Raw genomic sequence first — 27,627 nt, 5'->3', positions numbered from 1 at the left:
CCAATGGTCGCGCCCAGCGCGCTGCCCCGGGGCGTGTGGGGGCGGACCGTACCACTTTGGCGGCCGTGGGTGTGAGGGGCGGGCCGTACCACGGCGCGGCGGGCGGGAGGGGGGGGGCGCGGCCTGTGCGCGAGGAGCCGTGTGGCGGCGCGCGGGCTCTCGGTGTCTCCGGCCGGACCGGGCCCAGCGCAGCCCCAGCCCCGTCACGGGCCCCGCCGCCCGCCCGCGACCCTGCCCGACCCCGCCCGGCCCCCGGCCCGCTCAATGCCCACGGTGAGGCGGCAGCCCAGGCGCTTCGGGGGGATCGGGGCAGGCCGGAGGCCCCGGAGAACGGGGAGGGGAATCCCGGGCGTGTTTGGAGGGGATTCCCCGCTCTGAGGGGGCCTCGCTGGCCTGGAGAGTCTCCTCAAGGCCTTGCGGGTGCTTTGGAGGGGTTTTGTGCTCTGGGGAGGGTTTTAGGGCTGCGGGAAGCTGAGGCGTTGGTTTGGGGTGGGCTGGAGGGTGCAGGAGGCTCCCTGAGGGCTCCAGGGGGATTTGGAGGGGATTTGGGGCTCCACGAGGCTCTGCCCTGGCACTCGGGGACTCCTTCCTGTTGTAGAGGAAATTCCCGGCCTGCGGGGTTTGTTTGGGGGGCTTTGAGGGCTCCCTGTGTGCCAGGAGGGGATTTGGGGGCAGCTCAGACCTGTGGGCTCCTTCCTGACCTTTGGGGCTCCAGAGGTTGGGGACCTTGGCCCTGACCTGCAGTTTTGGGGGTCCCATTTCCTTGCAGGGCTGTTTTATGGGCTCCTCCCTCACCTGTGGGATTTGGGGGGGCTCAGTGCCCACCCCCAGCGTTGTGGGGTCCCCCAATTCCCCCCTTGCAGCCGGTTTTGGGGGGATGATCAGGAAAGGGGGGCATTTCCTGGGGGATTCAAACAGGGAGGCCGCAGGAGGGTTGAATTTGGGGTTTGTACCTGGGTTTGGGGGGAGTTTGTGCCTGGTTTTTGAGGGGTTTGCACCTGGTTTTGGGGGCATTTGTACCTGATTTTTGAGGGGGTTACACTTGGTTTTGGGGGCAATTTTTACACCGTTTTGGGGGGGAGTTTGTGCCTGGCTTTAGGAGGAATTTGCACCTGGATTTGGAGGGAATTTGCACCTGGTTTTTGAGGGGGTTGCACCTGGTTTTGGCGGTAATTTATACCTGGTTTTGGGGGGAATTTGTGCCTAGTTTTAGGAGGAATTTGTACCTGGCTTTTGAGGGGGTTACGCCTCGTTTTGGGGGGAATTTATACCTGGTTTTTGAAGGGGTTGCACCTGGTTTTGGGGGCAATTTTTCCATGGTTTTGTGGGGAATTTGTACCTGATTTTTGAGGGGGTTTGTACCTAACTTTGGGGGGAATTTGCGCCTGGTTTTGGGGGGAATTTGTACCTGATTTTTGAGGGGGTTGTACCTAACTTTGGGGGGAATTTGCACCTGATTTTTGAGGGGGTTGTACCTAACTTTGGGGGGAATTTGCACCTGGTTTTGGGGGGAATTTGTACCTGATTTTGAGGGGGTTGTACCTAACTTTGGGGGGAATTTGCACCTGGTTTTGGGGGGAATTTGTACCTGATTTTGAGGGGGTTGTACCTAACTTTGGGGGGAATTTGCACCTGGTTTTGGGGCTACTTTGCGCCTGGTTTTGGGGGGAATTTTATCTCGTTTCCATTTTATTTTTACCTGGTATTGGGGGACATTTGTATCAGTATTTTGAGGACAGGGCTGTTACTGATTCCCGTGTACACGAAGAACAAGTTTGATAAAACCTGGGGGATTTTTTTGGGGTGAGAAAGGGAAACCTCGAGGCGACCCATAAAGGATGAAGGGATTTATTTATGTACTTATATATTTATGTATGAAGGGATTTATTTAGAGCTGGAAAAAGCCAGGGCTGCCATTTCTCAGGCTGCAGAGGGGGCAGGAAAGGAAAAGGGTGTCCAGGATGTGCTGGTTTTCCTGGGCTGGCAGCGGGGGCAGGGCTGTGGGGCCGCTCTGGCTGGGTAAAAAGGGGGTGCCCTGTGGGGTTTGGGGGGGCCGATGGATTCTGGGGTGAGGAGGGGATGGGATTTGGGGGTTTGGGGGATTTGGAGCCCAGCTGAGGCTTTGGGAAGTGCTGGAAGTGGTTCCTGGCTGTGATTAGTCACCATTTTCTGCATTTTCTCCCGGGGCACTGTGTGTGTGCTCTCTGCTGGTTTCGGGGTGAGGAGGAGGAGGAGGAAGGCAGAAATTTGGCTTTGGAAAAGCTCCTGTAGAAATGGAAACTCGCCTCGAAACTCCCCGAATGAAGCAGGCAGGGGCTGACTCAGAGCTGCAGTTAGGATTTGAAGGAGAGGAAAAAAAAATTAAATAAATAAAGATAAACCCACCACTAGCAGCAGCCAGAAAACTCTGTCTCCTTATGACTCAAAAATTAAATAAAAAAATAAATAAATAAAGATAAACCCACCACTAGCAGCAGCCAGAAAGCTCTGTCTCCTTATGACTCAACTTGGATTTAATCAGCTCAGCTGGAGTGAAGGTAGGAGTGAGGAATGTGGGTCTGGTTGTGATTTTTAATTCAAAATAAAAAAAAAAAAAAAAAAAACCCTAAAAAACCAAACTGTTGAAGTTGAGAGAGGTGAATTCCCTGCCGAGATCCATCCTCCTCTTCCTCAGTGCAGGGCAGAGAGAGCTCAGGGTGCTCCTGCCTGCACTTTGTCCCCTCTGGGATTGCAGGGCTGCTCCCTTGGAGCAGATCCAGGGGTGCAGGGCCAGCAGGGAACTTCGGGGTGAGAGGGAATTTTCAGGATGAATTTTCAGGGTGAGAGGGAATTTTGGGGTGAGAGGGAATTTTGGGATGAGTGGGAATTTTCAGGGTGAATTTTCAGGGTGAGAGGGAATTTTCAGGGTGAGAGGGAATTTTCAGGGTGAGAGGGAATTTTCAGAGTGGGAGGGAATTTCAGAATGAGACGGGAATTTTCAGGGTGAGAGGGAATTTCAGAATAAGAGGGAATTCCAGGATGAGAGGGAATTTTCAGGGTGAGAGGGAATTTCAGGGTGAGGGGGAATTTCAGGATGAACAGGAATTTTCAGGGTGAGAGGGAATTTTGGGATGAGAGGGAATTTCCAGGATGAGCAGGAATTTCCAGGGTGAGAGGGAATTTCAGGATGAGCAGGAATTTTCAGGATGAGCGGGAATTTCCAGGGTGAGAGGGAATTCCAGAATGAGAGGGAATTTTCAGGGTGAGAGGGAATTTCAGAATAAGAGGGAATTTTCAGGGTGAGAGGGAATTTCAGAATGAGACGGAATTTTGGGATGAGTGGGAATTTTCAGGGTGAGAGGGAATTTCAGAATAAGAGGGAATTTTCAGGGTGAGAGGGAATTTCAGGGTGAGGGGGAATTTCAGAATAAGAGGGAATTTTGGGATGAGAGGGATTTTCAGGATGAGCAGGAATTTTCAGGGTGAGAGGGAATTTCAGAATAGGAGGGAATTCCAGGATGAGAGGGAATTCCAGGATGAGAGGGAATTCCAGGATGAGAAGGACACCTCCACACCCTGGACCCCCTTTTCCTTTCCTGCCCCCCTCCACCCTGAGAAATGTCACCCCTCAGTCCTGAACATTTTTCCAGCCCTAAACACAAAAATAAACCCTTCACCCTTCACAGCCACCTCGAGGTTTCCTTTTCCACCCAAAAAACACTGACAGAAATTTGGATGTGAGGGAAGGAAGAATTCCCAGTGAGGTGATGAAGGATGGGATTAATTCCCAAGTCCACTGGAGTCACCTGGAACTGTTCTAAACCACCTGAACCGTGCTAGAATTCCAAATTACGTTTGTGGGTTGTGTATTTTGGGAGGAAAACCCCATTTTTAGGGGCACGGGGGCGTTGCTGATTCTTGTGTGGATGGGGAACAAGTTTGATAAATCTGGGGATTTTTTTGGGGTGGGGGAAAGGGAAACCTCGAGGGGTGAAGGGTTTTTTGGGGTGCCATTTCTGAGGCTGGAAAATAAACACAGAAATAAACTATTCACCCTTCACAGCCACCTCGAGGTTTCCTTTTCCACCCAAAAACCACTGCCAGAAATTTGGATGTGAGGGAAGGAAGAATTCCCAGTGAGGTGCTGAAGGATGGGATTCCCAGAGAAGCTGTGGAATTAATTCCCGAGTCACCTGGAACTGTTCTAATCCAAATTACGTTTGTGGGTTGTGTATTTTGGGAGGAAATCCAAATTTTTAGGGGCACAGGGGCGTTGCTGATTCTTGTGTGGATGGGGAACAAGTTTGATAAATCCGGGGATTTTTTGGGGTGAGGAAAAGGGAAACCTCGAGGTGATGTGTGAAAGGTGAAGGGTTTTTTGGGGTGCCATTTCTGAGGCTGGAAAATAAACACAAAAATAAACTCTTCACAGCCACCTCGAGGTTTCCTTTTCCACCCAAAAAACACTGACAGAAATTTGGATGTGGGAAAGAATTCCCAGTGAGGTCATGAGGGGTGGAATTAATTCCCAAGTCCACTGGAGTCACCTGGAACTGTTCTAAACCACCTGAACCGTGCTAGAATTCCAAATTACGTTTGTGGGTTGTGTATTTTGGGAGGAAAACCCCATTTTTAGGGGCACGGGGGCGTTGCTGATTCTTGTGTGGATGGGGAACAAGTTTGATAAATCTGGGGATTTTTTTGGGGTGAGGAAAAGGGAAACCTCGAGGTGATGTGTGAAGGGTGAAGGGTTTTTTGGGGTGCCATTTCTGAGGCTGCAGGGGGCAGGAAAGGAAGGAAAAGGGTGCCCAGGATGTGCTGTGGGTGCTGTGGGTGCCTCTGGTTTCCTGAGAGCATTGGAAATGAAGGGATTTATTTAGAACATTGGAAATGAGCCCCATGGCCTGGAGCTCGCTCTTTTAAATGAGAAATCCCAAATCCCCTTGGAGTGTCCGTGCCCTGCTATCGTTGTCATCTCCCCTCTCTGTGCTGCTTCTGCGTGTGAAATGTCCTTTCCCAGCCCTCAGAGCTCCCAGCTTGGCTCTGCTGTCACTTGGAGCTTTTTGTTACCTCTCGTTTCTCTAAAAAACTTCATCTCTGTGCTGGAAACGCCGAGGATGGGCCGAGCCTGGGAACAATTGGGACTTTGTGGAGGGCAGGGACATTTATCAGCAGCCCCAGGCTCAGCTGTCAGCCCGATGGAAACCCGAATCAGGGTGTGAGTGACTCAGCTCTGCGCTTTCTGTGTTTGCTGCTGATTTCTGGAGTTGCTTTCAAGTCCCGCTCCGCTCGTTAATGGCTTTTGCTGCTGGGTTTGATATTTCGTGTGAGGATGTTTAGGCAGGGCCTTGTTTTCAAAGCCCAGCTTAGACAGCTCAGCCCTCTGATTTTTAGGAAAATACTTCTTGATGTTGCAAACAAATTGCTGCAAGTTATTTTGATTTCGCTTGAATGTAATCCGTGGTTTAAACAGGATTGTGGCTCAAGTTTTATTTTTTTTTAGCAGCAAAGCCTTTTGCTTTTGACTTCAAACACGTTAAACAACTTTGACTTCAAACACTTTTAGCAACTTTCAACTTTTAGCAACTTTCAGCTTTTTGGGTATGGAATGCAAATACCATTCAAACACGGTAATAAGTGATGGGTGGGGAAGGTGTTTTGTGTTTTTTTAAAGAATAATCCCAGTGTCAGAGCAGCAACAACAGGGAAGAGCGTGAAGCATTTCCTGGAGGAATTGTGGCAGTGTCCAGCTATTCCCAGGGTGACTTTTCCATCCATTCCCGTCAGGAATTCAGCCCAGCTTTGGCAGCTTTGCCTCAGCCTTGTCCCCTCCATGAGGTGACAATTGTCACCATTTCCTGAGTGTCACTCGAGGCTTTCTTTGAGGCTTTTTTGTTCCTGCTGGGGCAGATCCGTATCCACACTTATTGCTGAAAGTAATTTTTGATTTCACTTGACTATAATCCATGGTTTAAACAGGATTGGAGCTCAAGTTTTAATTATTTTTTTTAGCAGAGCCTTTTGCTTTTGACTTCAAACACGTTAAACAACTTTGACTTCAAACACTTTTAGCAACTTTCAACTTTTAGCAACTTTCAGCTTTTTGGGTATGGAATGCAAATACCATTGAAACACGGTATGAAGTGATGGGTGGGGAAGGTGTTTTGTGTTTATTTAAAGAATAATCCCAGTGTCAGAGCAGCACCAACAGGGAAGAACCGTGGCAGTGCCCAGCTGTTCCCAGTGTTCCCAGGGTGACTTTTCCATCCATTCCCAGTCAGGAATTCAGCCCAGCTTTGGCAGCTTTGCCTCAGCCCTGTCCCCTCCATGAGGTGACAATTGTCACCATTTCCCGAGTGTCACTCGAGCTTTCTTGTTCCTGCTGGGGCAGATCCATATCCACACTTATTGCTGAGAGTTATTTTTGATTTCACTTGAATCAGACAGGATTGGAGCTCAAGTTTTAATTATTTTTTTTAGCAGAGCCTTTTGCTTTTGACTTCAAACAGTTTAAGCAACTTGGACTTCAAACACTTTTAGCAACTTTCAACTTTTTGGGTATGGAATGCAAATACCATTCAAACATGTCCTTTAAATACTAAAGTGATGGGTGGGGAAGGTGTTTTTATAAAGAATAATCCCAATGTCAGAGCAGCATCAACAGGGAAGAGCATGAAGCATTTCCTGGAGGAGCTGTGGCAGTGTCCAGCTATTCTCAGGATGAATTTCCCAGGGTGATTTTCCCATCCAGGATGAGTTTCCCAGCTGATTTTCCCATTCAGGATGAATTTCCCAGGGTGATTTTCCTATCCAGGTTAAATTTCCCATCCAGGTTGAATTTCCCAGCTGATTTCCCATCCAGGTTAAATTTCCCATCCAGGTGGATTTCCCAGGTGATTTCCCATCTAGGATGAGTTTCCCAGCTGATTTTCCCATCCAGGTGAATTTCCCAGCTGATTTTCCCATTCAGGATGAATTTTCCAGGTTGATTTTCCCATCCAGGTGGATTTTCCAGCTGATTTTCCCATCCAGGTGAATTTCCCAGCTGATTTTCCCATCCAGGTGAATTTCCCAGCTGATTTTCCCATTCAGGATGAATTTCCCAGCTGATTTTCCCATCCAGGTGAATTTCCCAGCTGATTTTCCCATCCAGGATGAATTTCCCAGCTGATTTTCCCATTCAGGATGAATTTCCCAGCTGATTTTCCCATCCAGGTTAAATTTCCCAGCTGATTTCCCAGTTGATTTCCCATCCAGGTGAATTTCCCAGCTGATTTTCCCATCCAGGTGGATTTCCCAGCTGATTTCCCACTCAGGGATTCAGCCCAGCTTTGGCAGCTTTGCCTCAGCCCTGTCCCCTCCATGAGGTGACAATTGTCACCATTTCCTGAATGGCAGGTGACAATTGTCACCATTTCCCGAGTGTCACTCGAGGCTTCTCTGAGGCTTTCTTGTTCCTGCTGGGGCAGATCTGTATCTGCAGAGGAAACGAGTGAGTCAGCCCCGGACTGGGAGGGGGTGGACAGGGTGGATCAGTGACATTTTTTGACCTCGCCCCTCTGCAGGCACGTGGCAGTCTGAGCAAGCTTCCTTCAGCCCGGAGTTCACCCTGAACCATTCAATTCCAGCTGTTTTTTCTCCTTGAGAGGATATTTTAGAATTTTTTTTTTTTTTTTTTTTCTGGCTGATTTCATGTGTGAATTTCCAGAGATTTCGGGGAAAAGGAAAATCCAGCAGCTCAGGAATTCAATGTGGATCCTCCCTTAGGGGAACAGAATGATTTGGGATTGCCTGAGGCCCTCAGAGGAACAAAATGGTTTGGGATTGCCCATCCTCCCTTAGAGGAAAGAAATTATTTGGGGTTGCTCATTCTCCTCTAGAGGAACAGAATGATTTGGGATTTCTCATCCTCCCTTAGAGGAACAGAATGACTTGGGATCCTTTAGAAGAATGAAATGATTTGGGATTGCCCATCCTCCTTTAGAGGAATGAAATTATTTGGGATTGCTCATTCTCCTGTAGAGGAACAAAATGATTTGGGATTGCCCATCCTCCCTTAGAGGAATGAAATTATTTGGGATTGCTCATTCTCCTCTAGAGGAACAAAATGATTTGGGATTTCTCAGCCTCCCTTAGAGGAACAGAATGACTTGGGATCCTTTAGAAGAATGAAATGATTTGGGATTGCCCATCCTCCTTTAGAGGAACAAAATGATTTGGGATTGCCCATCCTCCTTTAGAGGAACAAAATTATTTGGGATTGCCCATCCTCCTTTAGAGGAACAAAATGATTTGGGATTGCCCATCCTCCTTTAGAGGAACAAAATTATTTGGGATTGCCCATCCTCCCTTAGGGGAACAAAATGATTTGGGATGGATTATTATCATTATCCCTCAGAGGAACAGAATGGTTTGGGATTGCCCATCCTCCCTTAGAGGATATTTTAGAAATTATTTTTTTTTGCTTCTTGGCTGGTTTGTGGTTTAGGTTTTAAGGCTCCTTTTGGAGGTTTCACACAGAAAATGGTGCAGGTGGAATATTTTGGCAGTGTGGGGATAGAGAGGGGAATTTTCAGGAAGGGGAAGTAAAACCTGGCATGGGCAGAGTGGAGGAAAAGCCAAAATCCTGAGGCAGGATGGAAATGTGATGGGATCCACTCATGGTGCTGATTTCATGTGTGAGTTTCCAGAGATTCCAGGGAAAAGGAAAATCCAGCAGCTCAGGAATTCAATGTGGATCCTGCCTTAGGGGAACAGAATGATTTGGGATTGCTCGTTGTCCCTTAGAGGAACAAAATGATTTGGGATTGCCCATCCTCCTTCAGAGGAACAGAATGATTTGGGATTTCTCATTCTCTCTTAGAGGAACAGAATGATTTGGGATTGCCTGAGGCCCTCGGAGGAACAAAATGATTTGGGATTGCCCTTCCTCCTTTAGAGGGATGAAATGATTTGGGATTGCCCTTCCTCCCTCAGAGAAACAGAATGATTTGGGATTGCTCGTTATCCCTTAGAGGAACAAAATTATTTGGGATTGCTTATTCTCCCTCAGAGCAACAAAATTATTTGGGATTGCTCATCCTCAGAGGAACAGAATGAATGATTTGGGATTGCCTGAGGCCCTCCCCAGGCTCCCTTGAATTCTCAATAACAAATTAGCAGCCGTGCTGTGCATCCTGTGCCGGGGGGAGGATCCCGGTTCCCTTTGCAGGGGAATCCTGTTCTGCATTCCCTGCATTCCCTGCATTCCCTGCAGGCTGCAGCTGTTCTGGGCTGTTCCTTGTGGTGGAACTGGGAATTCCTCACGTTGTCATTCCCTGGGTTTCCTCACGTTTTCATTCCCTGGGTTTCCTTTCCCCTCACGTTTTCATTCCCTGGGTTTCCTCACGTTTTCATTCCCTGGGTTTCCTTTCCTCTCACGTGTTTTCATTCCCTGGGTTTCCTTTCCCCTCACGTTTTCATTCCCTGGGTTTCCTTTCCCCTCACGTTTTCATTCCCTGGGTTTCCTTTCCTCTCACGTGTTTTCATTCCCTGGGTTTCTTTTCCCCTCACGTTTTCATTCCCTGGGTTTCCTTTCCCCTCACGTTTTCATTCCCTGGGTTTCCTTTCCCCTCATGTTTTCATTCCCTGGGTTTCCTTTCTCCTGGCTCTGCTGCAATCTCACATTTAGGAATCCTAAACTGGAGATTGTGGATTTTTGGGGTTTCACTCCCAGCCATCTCCAGCAATAATTAATGTCTCTCCTGATCAGTTGTCACCTTGATTAATTAATTTATGCTGCTTAATGCCTGCCCTTCCCAGAGCTTTCCAGCTCAGTTTTGAGAAGAAATTCCTCTCCGATTTACCTCGGTCAGGCTGGGAGTGAGGGGAGGGATCTGAGTGTGTGTTCAGCTAAAAAATCCCAAAATCCTTCCCACCTGGATGGGGCAGGGGACACCTGGATGGGGCAGGGGGCACCTGGATAGGGAAGGGGACACCTGGATGGGGCAGGGGGCACCTGGATGGGGCAAGTGGGACCAGGATGGGGCACGGGGCACCTGGATAGGGAAGGGGACACCTGGATGGGGCAGGGGGCACCTGGATGGGGCAGGGGACACCTGGATGGGGCAGGGGACACCTGGATAGGGAAGGGGACACCTGGATGGGGCAGGGGACACCTGGATAGGGAAGGGGACACCTGGATGGGGCAGGGGACACCTGGATGGGGCAGGGGACACCTGGATGGGGCAAGTGGGACCAGGATGGGGCAGATGGCAGCTGGATTGATCAGATGGGACCTGGATGGGGCAGGGGGCACCTGGATGGGACAGGTAACAGCTGGATTTATCAAGTGGCCCCTGGATTGATCAGATCCCACCTGGATTGATCAGATAACAGTTGAATTGATCAGGGGGCCCCTGGATTGATCAGATCATATCTGGATTGACCAGATCACACTGGATTGATCTTGTCACACTTGGATTGATCAGATGGCCCCTGGATTGGTCAGGTCACACCAGGATTGATCGATAAGCTGGATTGATCAGATAACGGTTTAATTGATCAGGGGGCCCCTGGGTTGATCAGATCACACCTGGATTGATCAGATAAAAGCTGGATTGATCAGGGGGCACCTGGATGGGGCAGGTGGCACTTGGATGGGGCCCCTGGATTGATCAGGTCACACCTGGATTGATCAGATAACAGTTGAATTGATCAGGGGGGCCCTGGATTGATCAAGTAGGACCTGGATGGGGCAGGTGGCGCCTGAATTGATCAGGTGGGACCTGGATTGATCAGATCACACCTGGATTGATCAGGTGGCACCTGGATGGGGCAGGGGGGCCCTGGATTGATCAGATAACAGCTGGATTGGGGAGGTAACAGCTGGATTGATAAGGTGGCACCTGGATTGATCAGGGGGCCCCTGGATTGATCAGGTGGGACTTGGATTGATCAGATAACAGCTGGATTGATCAGATCACACCCGGACTGATCAATTCTCACCTGGATTGATCAATTCTCACCTGGATTGATCAGATAACAACTGGATTGATCAGGTGGCCCCTGGATTGATCAGCTCACACCAGGATTGATCAGAATTTTTAATTTTCTTAATTAGAATCATGATTTTTCTGTTTGAACTCAATATCTGTCAGCAACCCAAACTTTTTGAATTAGCAATGTGTGCTACTGGAAATAACTTTATTCAGCCTTAAATGCAGTGTTTTATTGAAACCACATTTTTAATCACTCCTGAGCTGGGAGCTAATTAAATATTTCAGGAATATTCCTGTGGGAAGGGGAGCTGGTGTCACTCCTGGAAGCTGCTGGCTCCTTGCACACATGGAAATGAAATATTCCAATTTTAACCACTTGGAAAATTGTTTGTACAACTGCCTTTTGAAATAATTGGGGTGAAATTCCCTCTTTTATTTAAAAATGGCCCTGATTTGATACAAATTCCAGGGCAAAAATCAAGGATGGAACAGAGAGCTCTGGGTGAGGCTCTTCAACCAAACCTGATGCTGAGGAGGAAATCCAGGAAAGGAAATTCTCCTTTCTCCTCATGCAATTATTTATAAAAACATTTTTGTTAGCCTTAATTAAGTCCTAATTAGGCTTTCTAATTTTCTTTCTCTTAATTTTCTGTGATCTGTGAATTGATAAATGAATAAATTGATCGAGGCTTGGTGTGTTTGGAGGGGGTTTTTCCATCCTGAGGGTGAAACATTCCAGGATTCCTGGTGGAAATTTGGATTTCAGTCCCTCAGGGGAGGTGACTGAAAACAGCTTTTCATAAAAGGATTTTATTTTTATTTATCATTAGCCTTATCACAATGTGTGTTATTAGGCCTGTCAGGGCTTCCATTTATTTGGTTATTTTTAGATTATTTTTTTGAGTTTCTCTCTGGGGGATCACTGCTGGGAACAGAATCCACCAACACTTTCCCCACTATTTTTCCACTTTTCCAGGTGTTTCCATTATTTATCATTAGGCCTATCACAATATTTATGGTTAGACCTATCTGGACTTTGATTTATTGGGGATTTTAATGATTATTTTAACTTGGGTTTATTCCCAATATTTATGATTAAGCCTATCAGGACTTTGATTTTTTGGGTTTTTTTTTAATGACTATTTTAATTTGAATTTATTCACAATACTTACAATTAGACCTATCCAGGCTTTGATTTATTTATTTTTTTCATGATAATTTTAATTTAAGTTTCTCTGGGGGGGATCACTCTGGAACCAGCACCCACCAACCCTTTTCCCTGTGTTTTCTCCCCATTCCAGGTGTTCCCATTATTTATGATTATTTATCATTGGACCTATCACAATATTTATGATTAGGCCTAAATCACTTTGATTTATATTTTTTTTAAATTATTATTTTAATTTGAGTTGATTCACAATATTTATGATTAAGCCTATATGGACTATGATTTACTAGGTTTTTTTAATGACTATTTTAATTTGCATTTATTCACAATATTTATGATTAGGCCTATCAGGACTTTGACTTATTTTGGGGTTTTTTTTAAATGATTATTTTAATTTGAATTTATTCACAATATTTATGATTAGACCTATCCGAACTTGGATTTATTTGGTGATTTTTTAATGATAATTTGAATTTAACTTTCTCTGGGTGTGATCACTGCTGGGAACACAACCCACCAACCCTTTTCCCTGTGTTTTCTCCCATTCCAGGTGTTTCCATTATTTATGATTATTTATCATTGGACCTATCACAATATTTATGATTAAGCCTATATGGACTTTGATTTACTAAGTTTTTTTAATGACTATTTTAATTTGAATTTATTCACAATATTTATGATTAGACCTATCCAAACTTGGATTTATTTGGTGATTTTTTAATGATAATTTCAATTTAACTTTCTCTGGGTGGGATCACTGCTGGGAGCACAACCCACCAACCCTTTTCCCTGTGTTTTCTCCCATTCCAGGTGTTTCCATTATTTATGATTATTTATCATTGGACCTATCACAATATTTATGATTAGGCCTAAATCACTTTGATTTATATTTTTTTAAATTATCATTTTAATTTGAGTTGATTCACAATATTTATGATTAAGCCTATTGGGACTTTGATTTACTAAGTTTTTTTAATGATTATTTTAATTTGAATTTATTCACAATATTTATGATTAGGCCTATTAAGACTTTGACTTATTTTGGGTTTTTTTTTTAGTTTTTTTTAAAATGATTGTTTTAATTTGAATTTATTCACAATATTTACAATTAGACCTATCCGAACTTGGATTTATTTGGTGATTTTTTAATGATAATTTGAATTTAACTTTCTCTGGGTGGGATCACTGCTGGGAGCACAACCCACCAACCCTTTTCCTGCTGTTTTTCCTTCTTCTATTCCAGAAGCAGGAATTACAAAAATCTGAAGAACATTCACAATATTTATGATTAAGCCTATATGGACTTTGGTTTACTAAGTTTTTTTAATGATTATTTTAATTTACATTTATTCACAATATTTATGATTAGGCCTATTAGGACTTTGACTTATTTTGGGTTTTTTTTTAGTTTTTTTTAAATGATTATTTTAATTTGAATTTATTCACAATATTTATGATTAGACCTATCCAAACTTGGATTTATTTGGTGATTTTTTAATGATAATTTGAATTTAACTTTCTCTGGGTGTGATCACTGCTGGGAACACAACCCACCAACCCTTTTCCCTGTGTTTTCTCCCATTCCAGGTGTTCTGTTGGAGGATCCTTGGCACATTTATGGCGATTCTGAGCGTCAGGGCAGACTTCTGCCAGGCCCAGCACAGCACCCTGGCTGCCAAGTGAGCTCACAGGGGGCTCCCCAACCTCTTTGTGCTGCCACAATTCCCCATTTTTTTTAATTTTTTTTTTGATTATTTTCCCCCTCCAAGACTCCTGGAGCCGGCTCAGATTTATGGGATTTCTCCTGGCCCTTGGCAGCAGATTCCTGGCCCAGGAAAACACCAAACCCCTGCCCTCACCTCACCAGTGCCTCCATGCAGGACAGGCTGCCCTGCCTGTGCTCTGCTCTGGGAATTTGGGGAGCCTGAAGGAAACCACCCTGCCAGCAACTGAGCATTTGGAAGCAAACCTGCTTTTTCTAGGAACAAACCCATCAAAGCAAGCTCTGATCAATCCCAGGAATTATTTGTGCTCTTTTTTGATGTTTTCTGCTGTGAAACGTTTCCAAGGTCATTGATTTTTTTTTGTTGTTGTTTTGTTTTATTTTGCCCCCCCTTTATTTTGATTTTTTTATTATTATTTTTTGGGGGTTTTATTTTTATTTTTTGGCCCCTCACACGATTTTTTTTGCCATTATGAACCGTCCAGCCCCCGTGGAAATTACTTATGAAAATCTGCGTTTTCTGATCACTCACAACCCAACCAATGCAACCCTCAGCAAGTTCATCGAGGTAAGGAGCCCAAAAAATCCCCAAATCCCTCAAAATTCCTGGCCAGGAATCTGCTGAACACTCCTTCTTCATCTCTGGAAGGAAATTTAAGGATTTTTTCTCAATTTCTGCATTTTTTGGCTTGGATGAGCTTCAATTTTGAGATACAAACCTTGCCACCAAGGATTTGCTCCTTGGACAAAAATGAGTCCAAAAATTCCCAAATTCCTCAAAATTCCTGGCCAGGAATCTGCTGAACACTCCTTCTTCATCTCTGGAAGAAATTTAGAATTTTTTTGTCTTTTTATTTTTCACATTCTCTTCACAATATGAGAATCAATGCTGATTTTTTTCTCAATTCCTGAATTTTTTTGGGATACAAACCTTGCCACCAAGGATTTGCTCCTTGGACAAAAATGAGTCCAAAAATTCCCAAATTCCTCAAAATTCCTGGCCAGGAATTTGCTGACCAGTCCTTCCAAACCTCTGCAAGGAAATTCAAGGATTTATTCTCAATTCCTGCGTTTTTTGGCTTGGATGAGCTTCAATTTTGAGATACAAACCTTGCCACCAAGGATTTGCTCCTTGGACAAAAATGAGTCCAAAAATTCCCAAATTCCTCAAAATTCCTGGCCAGGAATTGCTGACCAGTCCTTCCTCACATCTGCAAAGAAATTTAAGGTTTTTTTTGTCTTTATTTTTCACATTTTCCCCACAGTATCATCTAGGATTCCAACACCCCAATTATTGAGAGTTTTGATTTAGAATTTTCTCTTTTTCCATCACTCTTCAATGGATATTCCTGCTAATTCTGAGGTGCAATTCCACCCCAAACAGCAGAGAAAATTCTGATTTTTGAGCCTTCAGAGTGAGCTGGAGCAGCTTTTGTTTGATCCTCTGGTTCTTTATCTGGCACTGAGTGCTACTTTTAGTGCATTACCAGGAAGCTGGAGCGTGGTGGGGTGTGTGTTCTGTTCCTCCAAATGTCAACACTGGCTGGAGCAAACAGTCCCAGCTTCTATTTAAAGAGGAGAAGAAGCTGCATGGAGCATTTAAACAGCTATTTTAGTACTTTTATAATTGCAATTTTCCTCTCATAATTCCAATTTTTCCCCCCTCAGAAACGTTTCTCTTTTTTCCTGTCCCTCACAAATTTTATCTGTTGCTCCTTCCATGTCCACTCACTTTGGTGCCCTAAAAGTGTGGAAAGTGTTGATTTTTATAGCTGATAAAAAGAGATTTTTTCATTATTCAGTGCCTCAGGTATTTTATTTTCTCTTCAGGAGCTGAAGAAGTACAGGGTGACATTTTTCCCCCTCAGAAACATTCCTTATTTTTTCTGTCTCTTAAATTTCCTCACAAATTTTAGCCTTCCACGTGCACTCACTTTGGTGCCCTGAAAAAGTGGAAAATGTTGATTTTTCTAGCTGATAAAAAGAGATTTCTCCTCATTCAGTGTTCAGGTGTTTTATTTCTCCTCAAGGAGTACAGGGTGACATTTTTCCCCCTCAGAAACATTTCTTATTTTTTCTGTCTCTTAAATTTCCTCACAAATTTTAGCCTTCCACGTGCACTCACTTTGGTGCCCTGAAAAAGTGGAAAATGTTGATTTTTCTAGCTGATAAAAAGAGATTTCTCCTCATTCAGTGTTCAGGTGTTTTATTTCTCCTCAAGGAGTACAGGGTAACATTTTTCCCCCTCAGAAACATTTCTTATTTTTTTTGTCTCTTAAATTTCCTCACAAATTTTATCCTTCCACGTGCACTCACTTTGGTGCCCTGAAAAAGTGGAAAATGTTGATTTTTCTGGCTGATAAAAAGAGATTTCTCATTATTCAGTGTTTTATTTTCTCTTCAAGGAGCTGAAGAAATATGGGGTGACAACCTTGGTGCGAGTTTGTGATGCCACTTACGATCAAGCTCCAATCGAGAAAGAAGGAATCCAAGTTCTAGTGAGTTGCCTTTAAAACTGGCTAAAAATGTGAATTTTCACCTCTAGAACTTGTGGGGATCTCTCTTCAGTGCTGGGGGATGGTCCAGCATGGCCAAAAAAATGTAGCACCAGGTAAAGGTGGGTTTAAAAAACTCAGTGGATTTTTGTGTGGTTTTGGATTTGTTGCGATATTTTTGTGTGTTTTTTAGGGATTATTTTGGTGATATTTGGTGCTCAGCCCTGTGGTTGAAGCTTGGTTTGGTCCTTGTCTCTGACCTGACAGCATTTTTTTGTTTCTTTTAGCATGTGGATAAAATTCCCTCTCATTGCTGTTACAGAAAGTGCCACGTTTCGGCCTGTGGGTGACAAATTGCCACAAATTTCTGTGGCAGGAGGGAACCATGGAATCCTGGAATGTTTTGGGTTGGAATTCTTAAATCTCATCCACACCATGGCCAGGGACACTCCCAATATCCAGATTAATCCAACCTGGCCTTTAATTCTCTTGGAGCAGCCACAAATTCTGTGGGAAATCCATTCCCAAAACCCCCTCCTCATCCTCAGAGGGAAGAATTCCTCCCAAAATCCCTTCCTGACCCCTGAGTTGCCACAAATTTCTGTGCCAGGAGGGAATCATGGAATCCTGGAATGTTTTGGGTTGGAATCCTTTAAAATTCATCCACACGGTGGCCAGAGTGTGGATGAACTATCCCAATATCCAGATTAATCCAACCTGGCCTTGAATTCTCTTGGAGCAGCCACAGATTCTGTGGAAAATCCATCCCAAAAACCCCTCCTGACCCCTGAGTTGCCACAAATCTCTGTGCCAGGAGGGAACCATGAAATCCTGGAATGTTTTGGGTTGGAATTCTTGAAGTTCATCCACTCCATGGCCTGGGGGACACTCCCAATATCCAGATTAATCCAATCTGGCCTTGAATTCTCTTGGAGCAGCCACAAATTCTGTGGGAAATCCATCCCAAAAACCCCATGGGCAGCCACAAATTCTGTGGAATACCCATCCTAAAAACCCCTGCTCATTTTCAGAGGGAAGAATTCCTCCCAAAATCCCCTCCTGACCCTTAAGTTGCCACAAATCTCTGAGGCAGGAGAGAACCATGAAATCCTGGAATGTTTTGGGTTGGAATCCTTAAAGTTCAGCCTGTAGGTGAGAAATTGCTACAAATTTCTGTGGCAGAAGGAAACCATGGAATCCTGGAATGTTTTGGGTTGAAATCCTTAAATCTTATCCACTCCATGGCCTGGGGGACACTCCCAATATCCAGATTAATCCAATCTGGCCTTGAATTCTCTTGGAGCAGCCACAAATTCTGTGGGAAATCCATCCCAAAAACCCCAGGGGCAGCCACAAATTCTGTGGAATACCCACCCTAAAAACCCCTGCTCATTTTCAGAGGGAAGAATTCCTCCCAAAATCCCCTCCTGACCCCGAGTGGGGCTCAGCAGGTGGAATTCCTGCCCTGCTCACTCCCATTTCATTGTGCAATGGTGTCTGCCTGACCCAGGGAGGTTTTTTTAAGAGGTGTGTGCTCACCCCGAGCTTCCAGGCTGTGTTTTTCCAGGCAATACTTAGGAATTATTAGAGTAACTGATAAAATCAGTTTATTTTGTTGGAGTGAGTAATAACAGCCTGGTGTTGTATTGCACCTCAGCCTTCCTGCAGCTTTTCGTGGCTCAGCTGCAGGAAAACTCCTGCAGTTTTCCATGAGGGGAAAATAAAATTATTGTGGCTTATCAATGAAAATTCCACATCCAGGTGAGTCAGGTTGCTTGGCTTCTACAGGAAAAATGCAGTTTTCCATGAGGAGAAAAAATTTTTATCCTGGCACATCAAATTCCAGGTCCAGTTGAGCCAGGTTTTGTGGCTTCCATAGGAAAACTCCTGCAGTTTTTCATGAGGGAAAAATAAATTTATTGTGGCTTATCAGTGAAAATTCCACATTCAGGTCAGTCAGGTTTCTTGGTTTCCACAGGAAAAATACAGTTTTCCATGAGGAGAAAATTTTTTTTTATCCAGGCATATCAGTGAAAATTCCAGGTCCAGGTCAGTCAGGTTTCATAGTTTCCATAAGAAACCTTCCACTGCATTTTCCTGCAGTTACCCATGAGGAGAAAAAATATTTATTGTGGCATATCAATGAAAATTCCATGTGCAGATCAGTCAGGTTTTTTGGCTTCTACAGGAAAAATGCAGTTTTCTATGAGGAAAAGAAAATTTTATCCTGGCATGTCAGTGAAAATTCCATGTGCAGGTCAGCCAGGTTTTGTGGCTTCCACAGGGAAACCCCTGCAGTTTTCCATGCAGAAAAATACCCCAAAAACATGGAAAACTCCTGCAGTTTTCCATGAGGAGAAGATAATTTTATTGTGGCATATCAGTGCAAATTCCACGTGCAGGCCAGATTTCCTGGCTCCCAGCCCTGCTGAGCTTTTATTCCAGTTCCAGGCATCCACGTGGTTGGAAAAGTCCCTCCTTGCAGGGCTGCCCTCTGGAATTGTGATTTTCCTCCTTCCAGAGGACACTGGGACACTCCTCAGGGCTGGGAGGATTAAATTAAATTAAATTAAATTAAATTTGTGCTGTGCAATCCCTCTGAGCCCTGGGTTAAGCTGGGGCTTGGGAGAGAATTCCTGTTCCAGAGGGGAAATTCTTCCCAGGGCAGCCGTGGGATGGAATTCCCACCTTCTCCAGGCCTTGGAGTTTGTATTTCTAAAATAATTCAAGTTTTTTGCTTCTCAGGAAGCTTTAAAACCTCAATTTTGAACAGAAAGCTGCACTTTGATGAAGCTTTGCTTAAAAACAAAACTGGAAATGGGGTTTGCTGCAGCTCTGCCCTGGTGTGGAGAGCAAAATCTCCTTTTTGAAGATATTTCAGCCTAAAAAGCTTCAGGATGGTACTCCAGGAGGGAGATAAATCCAGCTCCTTTTCCCCATGAATTCCTGCTTTTTATTTTCCAGCCAGAATCGTCCTCTTGCTGCTCTGAAATGGGATTGAGTAACCCCCAGCTGAGAAAATAACACCTCACTATTTCAGGCTAATATTTGCCTGTGAAAAATAACATTCAACATTAAAAACGCAGCCTGGGGCAAGATTAGTGCCTCGTTTAGCACCATTTAATGGCTATTTTAGCACTGCTGAGGTCAAAAATGTGGTGGAAGCCCTGAAAATGGAAATGTTTTGGCAAACCTGGGTCATGGGTAAGATGTGGTGGCTCCAGAGTTTTTATTTAGATGGCAGAAAAGAGGGAATGAGCTGTTCCTGAGGCAATTCCCCGCAGGGATGGATTTAATTCCTTGGGCTGCACAAAATCAGGAAAACCAGGAAATTTTGGGGTTTTTTTCTGAGGATTTTTGACTTCTAGAGGGGCTGTGGTGGCTTTGTTCATCTTCAATATTTTCTTTTTTTTTTCTGAGGGGATTTTTGGCACATTTTGGCTTCCAAAGGTGGCTTTGTTCATCTTCAGTATTTAATTTTTTCCGAGGGGATTTTTTGCCTTCCACAGGTGGCTTTGTTCATCTTCAGTATTTTTATTTTTTCCTGAGAGGATTTTTGGCTTCCAGAAGGGCTGTGGTGACTTTGTTCATCTTCAATTTATTTTTTCTGAGGGGATTTTGGGCACTTTTTGCCTTCCACAGGTGGCATTGTTCATTTTCAGTATTTTCTTTTTCCTGAGGGGATTTTTGGCACTTTTTGCCTTCCACAGGTGTCTTTGTTAATCTTCATGATCCAAGGGATATTTCCTTGTCTTTTTCTCACTCTTTAATTTATTGAATCAGATTTTTTACCCTTTTTTGCCCCCCAAGAGCCTCCATGAGGATGGCACAGGGAGATGGGAATTCCTTGGAATTCCTAAATCCAAGATTTTTGAAGAAAACTTCTTTATCACCTCAAACTTCTGTCACTTCACCACCTGTGTTGCTGTTGTGCCATCCCAAAAAAAAGGGAAAAAATGATAAATCCCTTTCCTGCCTCTCCCATTTGTGCAATCCTGGTTTTTAATCACTGTGCACTTCATAATTTGGTTTTTTTCCCCTGTCCAACAGCAACCCAGAGGTGGCAGAGCTCAGAATAAGGAAAATTTCCTGCAAAACTTTGCTGCAATTCCATCCCTGATACCAGAATTATTTTATCAGTGCTGGGATTGATTCAGGAGTTGTGTGGATAGGAAGGAAAAGGTTTAATTTCAATTAAACACAGAAAATCCTTTTTTAAAAGCAGCATCCTGCTGTCTGTCCCTCTCTTCCTGGGACAGGGGGTGCCACAGACCTGAAATAACCCAGCAGCACTGTGGGATCGGCTGGAAAACCCCATAAAAACCTTTTATTAGAAAGAACAAATTCTGATTTGTAGTTTTATTCCTGTGGCCTTTCCCTTTGTTGTGTTGTCCCAGATATTTTTAATTTTCCAAGTACTTTAACAAAGGATTTCTCTGCACTCTTCAGGCTCGGTGAATTAATCCCATATAAAATTATTTTGATATTTTGGGTTTTTTTTTACTGAGTTCCCACCTCACAGCACATTTAAAGTGCTCCAGAAAAGAGATTTTTAGTCCTAAAGAGGGGAGATTTTATAAAGCAATTTCCTTCCATTTTCAGAAGTTGTGGAATAATCCAGGACCCTGCCATGAGCTTTACTGCTAAAATACATCACAGTCATCTAAAGAAAAGTGATAAATAATTATTAAATACTATTTTATAATTACTAAAAACTATTTTTTCCCTTTACATCCTTTTCCAGCACTCCCAACATCTAAATTATAAACTGTGGGATGTTGTGCTTGGGCCTGAAAGGAAAGATGTGAAATTCCAGGAAAGTTCTGTGAGGACAAATGGAAGCTGCTTCCATGGCAAAAATATCAATTTTTAATTATTGATATTTAATATAGCCTGGATTTAACGGTGGCTATCCATTCAGCAGCAAAAAATGTGAATTTCTGCCATTATTTGAGCACCTTTCTGCTCATAAAATTGGGGAAATTTTTGTTTTTTCAAATTTAAAACACCCAGGGGATTGGGAACTCCCTGAATTCCAGAAGGAGCTGCTCCTCTGGAATTGGGAATTTTTGGGAACAACTTCACCCCCTCAGAGCCTGAATGGGATTTTCAGAGGGTGCCACGGACACCAGCAGAGCAAAAATACCAATTTTTGATTATTGGTATTAAATATAGCCTGGATTTAATGGGTGCTGCCCCTTCAACAGCAAAAAATGTGAATTTCTGCCATTTTTAAGCACTTTTCTCCTCATAAAAGAGGGGATTTTTTGGGGGTTTTTTTCAAATTAAAAACACCCAGGGGATTGGGAACTCCCTGAATTCCTGGAGGATCTGCTCCTCTGGAATTGGGAATTTTTGGGAGCAACTTCACCTCCTCAGAGCCTGGAGTGCAAATTTTGATTATTGATATTTAATATAGCCTGGATTTCATGGTGTCTGTCCCTTCAACAGCAGAAAATGTGAATTTCTGCCATAATTTGAGCACATTTCTACTTATAAAAGTGGTCATTTTTGGGGGTTTTTTTCCCAAATTGAAAATTCCCTGAGTTCCTGGAGGAGCTGCTCCTCTGGAATTGGGAATTTTTAGGAGCAACTTCACCCCCTCAGAGCCTGGAGCAGAAATTTTGATTATTGATATTTAACATAGCCTGTATTTAATGGGAGCTGCCCCTTCAACAGCAAAAAATGTGAATTTCTGCCATTTTTGAGCACCTTTCTGCTCATAAAAGAGCATTTAAAAGAGCAAAAAAATTAAATTGTTTTCAAATTAAAAACGCCCGGGGGATCGGGAACTCCCTGAGTTCCTGGAGGAGCTGCTCCTCTGGAATTGGGAATTTTTAGGAGCATTTTCAGCCCCTCAGAGCCTGGAGCACAAATGGGATTTTCAGCCAGCAGCAGAGTTCTCTCTCCCGTGTTTATCTGAAAACACCTATTGATTTTCACATCTTTTTTTAATAAACTGCCATTTCAAGGGCAGGGATTTCTCTTAAAAATCCTGAAATTTTCTCTTAAAAACTCCTCTTTATTGCAGATGAGTTCAGGTGGGGCTGCAGTGCCAAGTGCAATTCAATGGTTCTTAAACATTTAATGGTGCATTTTATCCACCTGCAAACCTGAAAAATACCCAAAAATTGTGTTTATTATCCTGTTTTTGGTGTTTATTATCCTTTTTTTTGTACTAAATGCAGGATTGGTGGGTTTAAAGGATTTTCTCCCCTCAGGACTGGCCGTTTGATGATGGAGCACCACCCCGCCAGCCAGATAATGGTCGTTAAAACATTCAATGGTGCATTTTGTCCACCAAACCTGAAAAATACCCCAAAATTGTGTTTATTATCCTTTTTTTTGTGTTTATTATCCTTTTTTTTTTGTACTAAATGCAGAATTAGTGGGTTTAAAGGATTTTCTCCCCTCAGGACTGGCCGTTTGATGATGGAGCACTACCCCACCAGCCAGATAATGGTCATTAAAATGTTCAATTTTGCATTTTATCCACCTGCAAACGTGAAAAATACCCCAAAATTGTGTTTATTATCCTTTTGTTTTTGTGCTAAATGCAGAATTGGTGGGTTTAAAGGATTTTCTCCCCTCAGGACTGGCCGTTTGATGATGGAGCACCACCCCGCCAGCCAGATAATGGTCGTTAAAACATTCAGTGGTGCATTTTGTCCACCAAACCTGAAAAATACCCCAAAATTGTGTTTATTATCCTTTTTTTTGTGTTTATTATCCTTTTTTTTTTTGTACTAAATGCAGAATTGGTGGGTTTAAAGGATTTTCTCCCCTCAGGACTGGCCGTTTGATGATGGAGCACTACCCTGCCAGATAGATAATGGTCATTAAAACGTTCAATTTTGCATTTTATCCACCTGCAAACCTGAAAAATACCCCAAAAATTGTGTTTATTATCCTTTTGTTTTTGTACTAAATGCAGAATTGGTGGGTTTAAAGGATTTTCTCCCCTCAGGACTGGCCGTTTGATGATGGAGCACCACCTCCCAGCCAGATCGTGGAGGATTGGCTGAACCTTTTGAAAAGCAAATTTCGGGAGGAGCCCGGGTGCTGCGTGGCTGTGCACTGTGTGGCAGGGCTGGGAAGGTCGGTGCCCTGAAATTGGCTTAAAATATAATAAATTTAATGAAAATCTTAATAAAATATAATTTATTTTATTATTAGATTTATTATTAATTGGTGTTATTAATTTAGTGTATTAAATAATAAGTGTAAATATCAACATTATTGCAATTATTAAGAATTACGTGTTAATAAACCAATATTATTAATTTAATAATTAATATTAAAGCAACTAATCGTTTCATTATATTAAATTTAAATTACATTTCTAAATTCAAATAAATAAATTACTCTGTAGTAAATTTGTTATTAATAAATTTAAATACAAAATTAATATATTATTAAGAATTTTGTATTACTGAATCAATATAATTAATATAATAATAGTAAATCAACAAATTATTTAATTATATTAAATGATAAAGTTAAATACTAAATTAATATAATTTTTAACAATTCTATGTGAATAAATCAATACTATTAATTTAATGATTAATAGTAAATCAACTAATTAGTTATATTAAATGTATTCGTTAAAATAAATAAATTTGTGTTGAATTTATTAATAAATTTAAATACGGAACTAATATATTATTAACAATTTTATGTTAATATAATTAATATAATAATAGTAAGTCAAAGAATTATTTAATTATATTAAGTTAAATTTATTAGTTAAAATAAATAAATAATTCCATATTAAGTTTATAGATACATTTAAATACGGAACAAATATAACTAACAATTTCATATTAATACATCAATATAATTAATATAATAATAGTGAACAAGCTAATTATTTACTTATATTACATAATAAAGTTAAATGCGGAATTAATATAATTATCAACAATTTTATATTCATTAAAAATATAATAATAGTAAATTAACTAATTATATAGTTATATTAAATTTATTAAAATAAATAATTTTTGTGTTGAATTTATTAATAAATTTAAATACGGAACTAATATGATCATTAACAATTTTATATCAATAAATCAATAGAATTAATATAATAATACTAAATCAGCTAATTATTTAATTATATTAAATAATAAAGTTAAATACTAAATTAATGTAATTTTTAACAATTCTATGTGAATAGATCAATATAATTAATTTAATAATTAATAGTAAATCAACTAGTTAGTTATGTTAAATTTATTAGTTAAAATAAATAAGTAATTTTGTATTGAATTTATTAATAAATTTAAATACAGAACTAATATATTAACAATTTTATATTAATAAATCAATATAATTCATATAATAATAGTAAATAAAATTATTAATTATATTAAATTAAGTGAAATATATTAGTTAAAATAATTTAATAAATAATTCCATATTAAGTTTATTAACAATTTTATATTAATGAATTAATATAATTAATATAATAATAGTAAATCAACTAATAATTATATGAAATAGTAAATATAAATACTAAATATAATTGTTAATACTTACATGTTAATTAATCAATATAATTAATATAATGATTAATAGTAAATCAACTAATTATTTAATTATATTAAATAATAAATTTAGATATTAAATCAATATAATTATTATTAGATTTTCTGTTAATAAATTAATATCATTTATATAATAATTCAGATAGTTATTTAACTATATTAAATAATAAATTTAATAAATATAATAATAAATTTCATGTATTTGGTAGGAAAGTGTTTAACAAACTTTCTTTGCTTTTTCCCAAATAACTTAAACCAACATCAAATTTGTGTCATGCAAACAACAGGCACTTAATGCAGGTTAAAAATATTAATTAATTCATTCATTAATTTAATAATTAATTATGACATTATTATATGCATACAACATATTATATTCATACATTATATGAATTAATTTATTTATTTCATAAGTGATTAAAAGCCTTGGAGGACCCTTGTGTCAATCATGAATTGTGTCCATCAGAGTGTTGTGAATTGATCAAATTCCCCCTTGGAGAATGAATAATTGCATTTATTCAGGTACAGGAGTTATTAACTAATAATAATAGGAGTTATTAACTAATAATAATAGGAGTTATTCCTCCTGAATTTTGTTATTTTACCCACAGGAATTGGCAATTCTGGCACCTCTTTAATTCTTTACTCCACCCTTAGAGGTGCCCCTTGCTCTGTGGGGTGGAGAAATCCAATTTATTTGGGGATTCCTGGCTGTTAAAACCCCATTTTTTTACCCTTAAGTGACTTCTGAAATGAAGATCCCACAGCAGAAAATTCTGCTTCTCGCTGCTCCTTGACAGAATTAGTTAAAAAAGAAAAATATAGAAATATCTCTAAAGCCATAGCTCAGTGTCTGCACCGCTGACTCCACACTCAGAAGCATTTAGGAGATGTCAAAACCCAGAAAATGAGGTTAAAGTGGGATAAAACCCAGAATTATTCTCACACCCCAACCACTAAAGAGCTGCTATTGATTTTTATTTCCTTTGCCAGCAGAATCCTTCAAAAAAAAAGTCATTTTACATCGGGCAAAACACCTTTGTGTGGGAAACACTGAGGGAAAAAACCCTTCAGTGCTTGTCTGGGGAGAGGAATTGGATGAAATGTGAAGGATTCCATTTATTATTTCTTTAATATTTATTATTTCTGTGCTTCTCCCTTAAATATTGATTTGTTCCTGCAGGGCTCCCGTTCTGGTGGCGCTCGCTCTCATTGAATGTGGAATGAAGTATGAGGATGCAGTTCAGTTTATAAGGCAGTAAGTGGAAATTCTTCTTTTTTTTTCCTTCCCAGGAATCTTTTATTCTGTGCTTTTTCACCTGCCTGAACCTGTTAAGGAAGAGATTTAAGGTTTTTTATGAGTTTTATCCTAAAATAAATATTGTCTCATTAAAATTTGCGTTTAAATGTGAAGAAAAAGCTCAAATATTTTGAATTTTGTGAGGTGAAAATCTGCCTGAAGTGAGCAAAATGGTGCTTTTTTTTTTTACCATTGATATCCACCTTTTTTGTGGTTTTTTTTTTAGGAAAAGGAGGGGAGCTTTCAATAATATTTATTCTTTAATATGTTTTAACTATCATTAAATATAAAAATAGTATTTAAAATATTAATTAATTAAAATGAAAAGGAATCTGTGAGCAAAATGGTGCCTTTTTACCATTGATATCCACCTTTTTTGTGGTGTTTTTTTTTTTTTAGGAAAAGGACGAGAGCTTTCAATAATATTGATTATTTCATATATTTTCATGTATTTTGAATATTCATTATAAAATATTATTAAAATATTAATTAAAATGAAAATGAATTTGTGAGCAAAATGGTGCTTTTTTTTCCATTGATATCCACCTTTTTTGAATTTTTTTTTTTTTAGGAAAATGAAGGGAGCTTTCAATAATATTTATTATTTATTATATTTTGAATATTATTAAATATAAAACATAATTAAAATATTAACTAATTAATATTAAAACTAATCTGCCTGAAGTGACCAATAAGGTGCTTTTTTTTCCATTGATATCCAGGTTTTTTTGTGGGTTTTTTTAGGAAAAGGAGGGGAACTTTCAATAATATTTATTTAATATATTTTGAATATTATTAACTATAAAACTATTATTAAAATAATTATTAATTAAAATTGAAACTACTCTGCCTGAAGTGAGCAAAAACGTGGGGTTTTCCCATTGATACCCATCTTCTTTATGTTTTTTTAGGAAAAGGAGGGGAGCTTTCAATACATTTTGAATATTATTAAATATAAAATATTATTAAAATAATTAAAATTAAAACTACTCTGCCTGAAGTGAACATAAAGGTGCTTTTTTTTTTTTTTTTTCCATTGATATCTACATTTTTTGTGGTTTATTTTTTAGGAAAAGGAGGGGAGCTTTCAATTCCAAACAGCTGCTTTATCTGGAGAAATACCGGCCCAAGATGAGATTACGCTTCAAAGATGCCAACGGTCACTGCTGTGTTCAATAAATAAACACAAAAACCAAAATATTGATCTCAAAAGGAAGGCAGAAGTGAGCGGGGGGCTCTTCTCTGGACTCTTGGCACCTGGAAATGTGAATCTGGAATCAAAAAAAAAAAAAGAAAAAAATGTCATTAAATTAGTGGTGGAGTCAGTGCTCCTCAACCTCTGTCCTTAAAAAAAAAAAAAAAAAAGGGTGATGATGATTGAGAGGGAAAAAACCCCAAATTAGAAAATTATATAATAATAATAATAATAAA

At 40.7% G+C, this 27,627-nt stretch overlaps 1 protein-coding gene across 1 annotated transcript; it reads left to right on the top strand.

Moving 5' to 3' along the window:
* Positions 1–77: 77 nt before the first annotated feature.
* PTP4A2 (protein tyrosine phosphatase 4A2) lies at positions 78–27,591 on the top strand. Its single transcript, XM_058819996.1, has 6 exons — positions 78–273; positions 13,714–14,417; positions 16,255–16,347; positions 23,312–23,442; positions 26,080–26,154; positions 27,267–27,591. The coding sequence occupies exons 2-6, from the start codon at positions 14,322–14,324 to the stop codon at positions 27,373–27,375; spliced, it is 504 nt and encodes a 167-aa protein (XP_058675979.1). The 5' UTR covers positions 78–273; positions 13,714–14,321; the 3' UTR covers positions 27,376–27,591.
* The last annotated feature ends 36 nt before the right edge of the window (positions 27,592–27,627 follow it).

The sequence above is a fragment of the Ammospiza caudacuta genome, chromosome 25 (genome assembly GCF_027887145.1).
Source record: "Ammospiza caudacuta isolate bAmmCau1 chromosome 25, bAmmCau1.pri, whole genome shotgun sequence".
NCBI classification, from domain to species: domain Eukaryota; kingdom Metazoa; phylum Chordata; class Aves; order Passeriformes; family Passerellidae; genus Ammospiza; species Ammospiza caudacuta.
The sequence above is the reverse complement of the archived record's forward strand: the minus strand, read 5'-3'. Positions and strand labels throughout refer to the sequence as shown.